The 11,924-nt window shown below is 31.5% G+C and overlaps 3 protein-coding genes across 3 annotated transcripts; all 3 read right to left on the reverse strand.

Moving 5' to 3' along the window:
• Window positions 1-1,352: 1,352 nt before the first annotated feature.
• Window positions 1,353-3,875, reverse strand: CDC53 (cullin CDC53; the record flags this gene model as incomplete). Its single annotated transcript, XM_064858297.1, has 1 exon — window positions 1,353-3,875. The coding sequence occupies one exon, from the start codon at window positions 3,873-3,875 to the stop codon at window positions 1,353-1,355; it is 2,523 nt and encodes an 840-aa protein (XP_064715004.1).
• A 744-nt stretch (window positions 3,876-4,619) lies between these two features.
• On the reverse strand, window positions 4,620-6,048 carry SRF1 (phospholipase D regulator; the record flags this gene model as incomplete). The annotated part of the gene is made up of 2 exons (XM_064858298.1): window positions 4,620-5,792; window positions 5,854-6,048. The coding sequence occupies 2 exons, from the start codon at window positions 6,046-6,048 to the stop codon at window positions 4,620-4,622; spliced, it is 1,368 nt and encodes a 455-aa protein (XP_064715005.1).
• A 1,483-nt stretch (window positions 6,049-7,531) lies between these two features.
• VMA1 (H(+)-transporting V1 sector ATPase subunit A) lies at window positions 7,532-10,864 on the reverse strand (the record flags this gene model as incomplete). Its single annotated transcript, XM_064858299.1, has 1 exon — window positions 7,532-10,864. The coding sequence occupies one exon, from the start codon at window positions 10,862-10,864 to the stop codon at window positions 7,532-7,534; it is 3,333 nt and encodes a 1,110-aa protein (XP_064715006.1).
• Between the last annotated feature and the right edge of the window lie 1,060 nt (window positions 10,865-11,924).

Here is an 11,924-nt window from a genome sequence, read left to right on the forward strand (position 1 = left end):
AAAAAACACCTGCAATACATGTGCGTCTTACCATCGGTATATATATATATATATATATATTTACATTATTTATATACCGTTGACTAGCTATAAAAAGCTCAACAATATAAGGAAAGGAGACGTGTAAGAATAGAAAAATAATTCCATACAATATTTGTCCCTTTGAATTAGTCAGAGAGTCCAGGGGAAATAGAGCAGAGCCATACAAAATAAAATAGATTGAGTCACCACAGTTTCTTGCTCTCTCCTTCCTCCCTCGAGATTGCAAATAATTAAATTATCCGTACGATATTTTTTTTCCTTTATTGCTCATTTCACACATAGAGAAGAATGACAGGAGGAGTCGAAAATATTTTGGAGTCATAAAAAACGAAACTCGAGAGAAAAAATACACAGGAAAAAAAAACATTGAGGGAAAAAAGCTACGGAAAAATAGAGAAAATAAAAAAAAATGAGGACTAACCCTAAAAATGCTCTGGAACTTTTCTGAAATTTCATGCAAGTTGAGCAAAAGAAGAATGTCTACTCATTTAATGTTTTGAGAGGGATTGTTTATACGAACTTGAAGTTTTACAAAGGAATTAGAGTAGGAAATAATTCTTTTAGTATATATATATATATAGATATATCGCATTTTTTGTATTTAAAAGTTGGATTTTTCGAGAAGAAGTTTCTAATGTTTGCACATATTTCATTTACTAGAAATAAATTAGACGAATGTTGTTTCGCAATTTAAGGTTCTGAAAATTGAAGGTGAAAAACAAAAATAGGAAAGAGTATTGTTTTTTTCTTGATCCCATTTTGTCTGTGTTTGATTTTCAGTTTGTTCTACGTCAGTTTTATTTTTCTTTTTTTTTCCCAGTGGGATTTCTATCCTGAGTTAAAAAAAACAAAAAAGACCTAAGCATGGAGAAGTTTCTTAAAGAAAGAGAGTTAATGTGAACTTTCACTGGCTGACTAACCTTTATAAGTTAGATATCTTTGTCGTATATTTCTTGAGTAAAAGATATATTTTAAGAAAAGATGAAGGTGAGTAAGGCTACTTATTACATAATTATATCACTAGTATCTTTTAAAAGGACAAAAAAAAATTTTGTATAAAATAGTCTACAATCCTACATGAACCAAATGAATAATTTATACTTTTTTTTCTTTTTACGCAGTTGATGGATAAAACATACAACTATATTTCTTAATTTTTTTTTTATTTCTTATTGTCTTTCTTTTTTTATTTTAACTTATGAATTTATATGTATATATCACTATTCTTAATATAACTGACTAGAACTTTATATGAACTTACATTGTAGATAGGCTAAAAATTCACTTGTTTTCCTCTTAAAACCCTTTTTTTATGCTAGATATGAATATGATTCACCATCATCAGATCTTTGTAAGTATCCCTTTTGAATTAAGTTATCAATGGCTCTTTTAATCATGGACACTTTAGCATTAAACCTTTGGTGAGATTGGGCAATACATTCGTTAACTAACATAGAATGCGGTAATTTTCTCTTAGCTTTCATGATTCTAACTATGCATGCTTCTAAAAATATCTGTCTTTCCGTGCTTAATTCTTTTTCAATACGTTCGGATTCAGTTAATTCTTCATCACTATTTGTGCCTGTGGCGTTATTTCCATTTCCTGTAGGATTCTTACCTAGCCTTCTGGCATTTACATCAGACGAATGTGCAAGGACATTTAATATATCATTCTTAACACCGCCTGCAAAATTAATATTCGTTTTTAATGCTTTATATGGAGTAGATAATTTAAATTGTGTTTCAGGCTTTATTAAAGCTTCCAAGCCAGGAGGTATTTGTTGAAGTAATTTAAATTTAATGAATGGAACCATGGATGCAGCAATATTTTGAATCGACAAGTTGGTTTTATCCTGAATCTCTTCTAAGGTTAATATATTAGACTCATTGAATAATAATAAAATCGATAATTGAAATAATGTTACTGTAAAGATAAATGGTTCTCTACCAGGTTTACCAATTGATGCAATTAATTCTGCACGGCATAATGGCCATAACCATTTGAGAACACGTCCATTATGCTTTGATGTATACAAGTTCTGCAGTTGTTCATGTGAGGGTTTTAATTCTTCTGGCAAATTGAATTCAACCTCTTGATATGTGAATGGCCACATACTCTCTGCAAGTATGAATGGTTCTACTTCTGGATATTTGGCACTAGTATAATCCGGTGATCTCTTAATCATAACATCAAATTCATTCTCCAATAATTTAGATAATCTGACATCTTGGAACATCTTGGTAATCTTTCCTGTATACTCCATACTGTTTTCACTTTGTAATCTTTGAATAATAGATTCTTCATCCTCATCACTTGTAGATGTACCATGAATTAATCTTTTGGCAAATAATCTACGATAATGTGACTCAAACGCATCTTTATCTGTCAAAAATTTGAAAATTGTCATGATATCATCAATGGACATGTCTTTAGAAATTTCAGACTTGGTAGATCTTTTTAACAATTGATCACTGTATTTAGCCAACATCTCTGATGTTCTTGAGGTTGCAGATCTAAGAGATCCCGGTGGTAATGCAAATTCATTGTTGTTTATATATTCTCTACAGGCATTGTCTAGCGCCTTTGCAAATAATGTGTCATTGTCAAAACAATCCATTGTGATTCCACGGAAAAGGTTGTAAACCTCTAGTAATTTTTTAATGTATTCCTTTGGTGGTAATGAATTGGTTGCAGCAAGCATTATTTTTTTATTGATAGAACGTTGGTTGGGATTCTTATCATTCATTTGGTTTTGATCATTAACAATGGCTGCTCTGTGTTGTGCTAATAGTTGTTTAACTGCATTTTCACCAGAATTCTTGATATATTCCTCATATACAGCGGCCAATTTAGGTAGTAAAGTAAAATCTCTGTTCATTAAATTATATATCCCAGATAGTTGTGCTTCATCTCTCGAATCTAAAAGCGTGATGAAATCAGATTCCAATTTGTCAACGTGCTCTATAATCAAAACCTTGTTTAGAGTCTCTGATAACGGTTTCTTGGTATGTTCGTCCCAGTACATACTTAATGTTTTCTCTTCATGATATAATATGTGATGTGCTTCAAAGATATATTCACTCACAGAGTGAGTAGCTAAATAATTTCTGGAATATTCTCTATAATACTCTTCAGTTTTAGCTAAAAATGGTTTTTCAAATACTTGGATATAGACATTTAAGTTCAATTTTTTTAAATCTTGTGGGTCTATTCCTAGAGCTACAAAGGACTTGATTGCAGTAGTTAAGGTTCCTCTATTGATACTCTTGCCATCTCTTTCATCGGTTATTTGTTGCAAAATCTCACTAACCAAAACTTCACTATTAGGATCAAACATTGTTTCTTTCCATGTCATTAAGCATAACGTATTGACGTCAAAAATGTGTCTTTTCCCGTCACTTCTCTCCTTTTGGACCCAGTACCGGTTCATATAATCAAAAGTGTGATTAAGAAAAATCGCACCAATTGTGTATCTTTTCCAATGTCTAACATAAAACTTTAAAAATGATTCGTTTGGTTGTTTCTGAAAATTATTAATATAATGTTTTAAATATTTCTGTAACCTTTCATAAATCTCACTACCAACTAAAATTGAGCTCTGATTTGGAATGTCAGTAGATCTATCAGCATTAAAATGGCCTGAAGAACGAGATTTGTTCACACAATAATTATAAATAGCAGTGTAAATTTCCATATACATCGTTGGTGATAAGACCTTATTAACTCTCTTGGTTGATTGGCTATCTTCACTTCCTAGAATTTTGTTAATACCAGGTTGAATAAAATTCCAAGTGGCGTTTAAATCATCGGATCTAGGTAGCATTTCAGTCATATTCTTGGAGGGGGTAAAATTACTGTGAATAAAAGACTAAAACAGATCAGGTAAGCACTAAAAGTTGTTCTTTGTATTAACTTAATTATTAAGGATCCTCCAGTGGGAATTAAGACAAAAGGTTGTTAATCAGTAATAAGGTATTAAAATTATAAGTTATAAAAAAAATGAGATCTCTATGAAATTACTCTTTATATATCAATTGTAAAATGTTGCTCCTTCTGTTCAGTGAAAAATGAAAATATTGATTTACTTGGAGGAAAAGAAATCAATATTGAATATGTTAACAGATTAAACAAAAGATAAACTCAATTATTTGAACGTATATTTCTTGATGGTATTTTTTTTTCCGGAAAGTGAAGGGATATTTTGCAATTTTATGACACGTATAATATTTCTTTTAAAACTTCCACATCTGCTCTAGCATCAATGACCAAGTTTCCAGCACCACCTTTTTTTTATTATTAAAAAATTATTTTTTCTTTAAAAAAAAAAAATGAAATAGGAAAGAAGGACTTTTAACAGCACCTTGCGGGTAATTTTCACCATAAAAAGAAAAAAGATTCAAACTAATTCATATAGGTAGCTTGAATTGAACAAAATCCGGTAATATTTCATAATCAAAGAAAGTTCTTAAATGCTAAATGAATATATACGTCTATCTATATGAATAATATTTATAAAATTGATATGATTCTATATGCTTTCTGTTTTGTTCGATTGTTCTATATTATATTGTGCTTTTCATTTGGGGACTGTGCGTCTAATGATTCTTATCATGCTGAATATGACACAAAGTATCCAAGTGAATAGTAGGATGAATAAAAATGCAGATAATGCTTTTTGTTTTCTGCAAATATATGGGACCAAAGGGTATACTTTTGTAATTTGGCCATTCACATTTAAAGGATAAGTATCACTACAAACCCATCTAGTATCGTATCTTGTATTGAAGGCTAATGCTAGATTAGCACTTGAAAAAATGACAAAAATTAGGTCAAGACAAATCAGCTTCATCTTGTCAGATATATTTCTTAGGCCAATGGGGGCACTTTTAAATTCATCATGTGCTATATACGCCGTGTATATTGATGCAATTGCGTTAACACATATAGCCATTATGGTACTCGGTTGTTGTGGAATTGAGTCTAGTGTTTCATTAGCATAGTCTCTAGAATTTTGAAATATTCTTACAGAGAGTCCTAGAGATATTAGGGATAATATGAGAATAATAATTCTAAATGCTAATGGAAGAATTCTGCTATTATCAATAAAATTACTGATATGTGGTTTCCATTTAACCACTTTTTGATCAAAATATTTTCTCCATTTTTCCGTTTCATATTCTAACTGTGATCTCATCCCATCCTGATTTTTCAAGTGAGTGGTATCTCCTTCAGTTCCTTGTTCTTGTTGATCATCGGATTTATATACTTGTTCAAATAATCTTGGTAAATATTCCTTCCATTTTTTTTCCTCGTCTTTATTGTTAAAATTATAATTTGAATTCTTAAATCTTAATATTTTTTCTAACCTTTGATCACCCTTCCAATCAGAATCCAAATCACATAATATTTCATTTCGTATTTTTTCCTTTTCTGCGGCATCAAATATATCATCTATTGAAAATTTGGAGGAATTAACAGTTTTTCTGCTATTATTACTGATTATAGAATAATTATCTTTGATACCAACCTGTTTCTTGTCAAAAATAGGAACCAATTTACTCGGAAAATAATTAGTATTTGTTCCCACATTATGCGCTAATTTTGACCATTTCAAGTCACTTTCTGATATATTTTCAGTATGTAGATCGGTTTGGCATGAGAAGTTACTAGACTGTTTCTCTAAATCTGTGTAGATTTCATCAAGAACAAATGGTGGAACTGTTACAGGATATACTGGATGTGTTAATAACTGTTTTCTGTAAGTGGGTAATATTTTATCCTTTTTTTTTCAATGTAATGTTATTTTTAACGCTTTGTGGATGCTTTTCAGCGCTAGTGATAAGTACAGTGTTTGTTATATCTGTTTGAATGGCAGTTATTGGAGCATCATTATTTTTGTATGTTTCAAAAGAGCTTGTAGGAGAAAGTGGAGATATTGATCTACTGTCTTTATCAATGTCTAAATCAGAAGGGTCACTTCCTTGAACGGAATGTTTATCATCCATTTCAATTTTACCCTTCTATGTACTGTAACTATATAGCAAAATTAGGATAATAATACTAATAATAATAATAATATAACAAATAATGCAATAGGTTTTTTTAGCAAAAATTAAAAAAGATGTTATTTAAGTTTTTGTTGTTGTAGTTTTTTTTTTTTTTCAAGCTAATTGGTATATATTGGTTAGACTAAGTTAGATGGATTGTCAAGACTGCAAAGTAGAAGATTTCGTTACCATCTCGGTTTAATTTCGTTTATCTTATTACTTATTTGTTTTGTGTATATAAATATGTGGAGATGTACATATAAATGAAATTATCAAACCCTAAAGAATATTCTTTAGGGTTTGATAGGTGACGTACTTGTTAAGATTCTTCAGAAGGATAGTAATAAACAAGAAAGGTTTATTCTATATACAAACTCTCCATTGTATTTTTAGACTCACAGGAAATTACATACATAACAGAGAGAATCACACTTAAATAAAATAGATTGAAGTTAGAAGGTGATTTGCTTGCTTTCTGTTCTTTATTTAATCAATTTGAAATCAAATAAATGTTATCACGTAAATAAGGGAATATGCCTGTTGATATATATATATATATATATTTATGTATATTGTTTGTTCGTTTATTTGTTTGTTTGTTTTTTGGGGTGGGCAACAAATAGAATTATTAAGTATCCCTTAGTTTCATTTTGAATTAATTTGCTTTTGTTTTTTGGATCACCGTGCCAACCCTTTATCTTATAGGTTGAGAAAAATAAATGTGGATATATATGTATATATATAAGGAAGCAGTGTAAATGATAATTCGATTATTTTTTTTACTTTGGACTTGGAATACATATCTTAGTTAATTTCAGTTTTTTGTCTTTATTCTCTGGCACAAGACTTTATTTCATCAACACCAAAAACAACGCATATTATTTTATGATTGTTTTTAATAATGAGAGCTAAATGGAAAAAGAAGAGAGTTAGAAGACTTAAGAGAAAGAGACGGAAGGTTAGAGCTAGATCTAAGTAAATGTCTTTTTTTACAATTGATATATACCGTTAATATCATTTATATAACGACACATAAAAATTTAAATAATATTATTAAATAAATAACTGTTGTTTGATTAAGTATCTTTTTTTTTGCTTGTTTTATCTTATTTGTCTATATAGATCAACTCTTTTGATAAATAGTCTTATTCTACAGTTCTTATCTCAAATATTAACAAACATGTGTCTTCACTTCTGTAATACACTTATAGAGCATTTAAATATTGTTTTATTAATATTTGTAAAGTACATAGAAAATATTTAGAGATGATATAAATAGAGTAAAAAAATAAAAAAATAAAAAGATAATATGGAAATTTTTATATTATAATAGAGTATATCATACAGTCTCATTACTGTTATATTTATAATCTTTTATTAAATTATATTTATTTCGTTACTTTTGCTTCTTTTCTTTATTATTATTAGGTTCACAAGTAAATTAATCAGTAGACTCAGCAAATCTTTCTTGTATCGTGCTTAATAACTTTTCAAATTCACCATGGACTTCGTTTTGACCCCTGCTTGGTTCAAAAAATTTGGATGATGAAACTGCATGCTTAACATCACTCGTGGCTTCAGACAATTTAGACCAATTGGCACCATTTGAGACTGCCTTTTGAGCCTCGTCATGATATGATATAAATGCCTTCATCATGTCAAAAGTCTTCCATATTGGACAGAATGCATCATATGTAGAATAACCATTTTGCTGTAAGAAATCTTCTTTGATTAATGTAGCTACATCTAATGTGATCTTGTCACTATCAGATAGAGCAGATTTACCGACTAATTGAACCACTTGTTCTAATTCTTCTGCATTAGATAAAATTTCTTTCATTCTATCTCTTAAAGTTGGGAATTCTGGATAATTGTTGTCGTAATATTTGTTCAACACATTTGTGTATTTGGAATATGAAATAGATGTGTTGATAGATGGAAAATGCTTTCTTTGTGCTAATTTCTTATCTAAACCCCAGAAAACTTGCGTAATACCTAAAGTAGAAGTCGTAACTGGATCTGAAAAGTCACCACCTGCTGGGGAAACAGCGGCAACAATAGACACGGAACCTGTACGATCTGGTGAACCTAGAGCAACGGCTTTGCCAGCTCTTTCATAGAAGGAAGCTAATTTAGCACCTAAATAAGCTGGGAAACCTTGATCAGCTGGCATTTCACCTAAACGACCAGAAATTTCTCTTAGAGCTTCAGCCCATCTTGAAGATGAATCTGCAATCATGGAAACATTCTTACCTTGGTCTCTAAAGTACTCTGCCAATGTAATACCAGTGTAAATAGAAGCTTCTCTAGCAGCCACAGGCATATTGGAAGTGTTTGCTACTAATGTTGTACGTTTCATAATTGGTTCTTTTCTACCGGAAATTTCAGTATATAATTCAGGGAATTCCATCAAAACTTCAGCCATTTCGTTACCTCTTTCACCACAGTTATGCACTAGAGCTAAAGAAGATAATAAATATTGTTTGTCAGTGGAGTCAGGTAGAGTGATACCATAGTACTCATCTTCTTCCTTAGCTTGAAGAGTGAAATAGAAGGGAACGGCTTTTCTTTTGAATGGAAGTGAACTAACACTGTTTCTTGTGGAAGCACATAATCTCAAAACACCGTTAAGAGCAGGGCCACTTAGGTAAATGTGATGTACTAATTGATGAACGATGCCGTTTTTGTCAACATGTTGTACTTCTTTATTGACTGACACCCTGATACCTAAGGAACGAGCTAACTTGACTAAACCATCAGAAACGGTTTCATAAATGGTGCTGACACTTGCACTTTCAATGTCACCGTTTTCTCTTTTCTTAACATAACCAGCAGCATCGATCATACCTGCAATGAATTGTTCTCTAACTTCAATATCATCAGAAGATAAATGGGCTGGAATAGCTTTGATAGATTTACCCTTGTCGTTCTTGGTTTTAATACCGAGTGAGGTAATAGTGTTCCAGAAGCAATTCTTTGTAGTTGCATCACTGTTATCAACCCCATTAGCTTTTAAAGTTATGGCTATATCACCATACTCATTCAAAGAGAAAGACCCAGATGCACCATCTGTAGTGCCTTCAATCTCTTCATTATCAAAGATAATTGAGCCATCTTCTTGAACTTCACCATTTTCAATTTGGGAAAGTATCTTTTCTTCGGTCTTTTTGTTAAACAAAGATGAAGGCTTATTTTCAGAAGTAGAAACAGATAGACCAAAAATGTTACTGTATTCAGTAATACGGGTTACTAATTCATCATTTAATTGATCAGCAGCAAACGCAGGACGATCTACAAAACCAACACTTGCCCATACACCCATTAACCAAGCAATTTGAGGAGCATATAATGGATTGGAATTGATATCCTTCAAAAGCTTGGCCAATTTGCCCGACTGGTAGAATACTGGGTTAATTAACTGTGTGGTAACTTTTTTAACATTGTGACTGACTTTAATATAATTAGATGCTTCCATCTCCCAATAGATTGGATTGCGATCAACACTGACAAAGAAATCTTTAGCCATTTTTTTAGCCTTTTCTTCACCGTATAGATCATGTGGATAAACTCTTGTCTTTTCTCTGACTATTTGTCCATTTTTGAAGTCTTCAGACGCCAAATAAGCGACACTACTGTACATCTTACCGTTTAACTTATGATGACTAATTTTAACACTTTGTGGAGTGCATAATACTAACATATGGTTTCCAGAACAAACAAAGTTGATTAAACCAGAAATGCTTTGGTTAGATGAGAGTTGTTGAGCAGTTTCACAGACTTCATACAGGGTTTCTTTACCACGTGGTAAGCCCACAACTTCTCTTGGTTTACCGTCTTTACCCATCACTTGCTCACCAACAGTAATATCTTCGATAATTTTATCTGAGCCATCGGCCATTAAAACTTTTGTACCTTTTTCAAAACAACCAACATAGATAATAGTATCAGAATTGGAATATTTAGATAGGGATTGGGAGATAACTGTTTTACCACAGCCAAAGGCACCAGGGATACAAGTGGTACCACCTTGAACACAAGGGAATAATGCATCAAGAACCCTTTGGCCAGTCAACAGAGGATAATCAGCAGACAGTTTTTCAGCAACAGGTCTTGGGACACGAACAGGCCAGGTATGGAACATTGTGTATGTATATTTAACCCCATCGAATTCTACTTCGATGATCTTTTCATCTACAGTGTAATCACCTTCTGGTGCCAACCAAGTGATTGTACCTCTAGCTCTTGGTGGCAAAAGAATCTTATGGTCATCAATCAAAGAATTTTCAAAGACAGAACCGAAGATATCACCACCAGAGATATGGTCACCGACGGAATATTTGCCAGGTGTGAAATGCCACTTGATGTCTCTGTTTAAAGCAGGGGCGTCGATACCTCTTGGGATATAGATAGATTGAGACATATCTTTGATAGCTTTCAAGGGTCTTTGAATACCATCATAGATAGTTTCCATTAAACCTGGACCTAATTCGACAGATAATGGTTTTCCTGTCCTGAGAACGGGATCACCCACAGTGACACCTGCGGTTTCTTCATAGACTTGAATAGTTGCTTTATCACCATCTATTCTGATGACTTCACCTACTAAATTATCGTGACCAACTTTAACTAATTCATACATGGCACAACCAATCATATTTTCAGCGATGACAACAGGACCAGAGACAGAGTAAATAGAACCATATTCTGATTCTGCATGGTCTTCTAAAGAGATTCTTTTAATCTCTTTACGAGCATTTTCGATAGTACCTGCCATTATGAACTATTAATATTATTATTAATATTAATTATTACTATTATTATTATTATTAAGGTATAATTATTAGTTTTGTATTGTATTGTATTATATTATATCGTTTTATTTTATTTTTATTTTTGGAAGTATATTCGAATGTATTTCAATAGAGAATATTCAATCCAAAACTCCGATATCAGTTTATCTATAATATAAATATTTGAACACTAGGGAATTATATTAAGTCGATTGATTGAAAATAAAATAAAAGAAAGAAAACCAAATAAAAAAAAAAAATAATAAAGAAAGAATTAGAAATACAGGTACACGCACGTACACACCCAATTATTTAATTGAATAAAGTAAGTAATTATTTCAAAAAAAGAAAAATTAAATAAAAAAAACAAAGTTTTATTATTAGTTTGTTTGTTTATTGATTTGTTTCTCTCTGTTTTGTTTTGTAATAGTTATCTTCTATATGTTTTCTTGATAGAGTTAGTGTATTTTAAATTATACACATATACACCCCACCCTATAGACACATATTAATTTTTTAATTTTTTAATTTTTGATTTTTTTTTTTTTGATTATCAATAATCAGTATTATAATTTGAGTGTTTGTTCTATTTTTCCTTCCACTATTTATTCCAGGATGATTAGTGTTTCCCTACATCTATCAGAATGAGAGAAAAAGAAAAGAAAAGAAAAACAGAATCCTGAACAGTTTAGAGGATTAAACACCTGGCGGAATAGTTTTCCGAAATCCTTTTTTCTAAAAAACCTGCTAGGTGTGTCCAGCTATGCGGAGATGGTAAAGAGAAGGGGGAGATGAAATCGAGGATTGGGTGTGGAACGTATCGATTTCGCAATGTTCGAGCTCCAAGGAAAGCGCGGAAACAACTTTTTTTTCTTGTTTCCTTCCCTTTTCCCCTTCCCCTATACCGTGACCTTTTGAAAGAAATTTGGTGGAGGAGAAAACAAAAAAAAAAAAGAGGGAAAAGCCGACTGCGTTACGTTACCCTCCTTTTTAGCTGGGAGTTTTCCATCAAGAAAGGAGGAAGACGCAAAAAAGAAAAAAGGA

The sequence above is a fragment of the Arxiozyma heterogenica genome (genome assembly GCF_036370985.1).
Source record: "Arxiozyma heterogenica strain weizmannii chromosome Unknown scaffold_17, whole genome shotgun sequence".
NCBI classification, from domain to species: Eukaryota; Fungi; Ascomycota; class Saccharomycetes; order Saccharomycetales; family Saccharomycetaceae; genus Arxiozyma; species Arxiozyma heterogenica.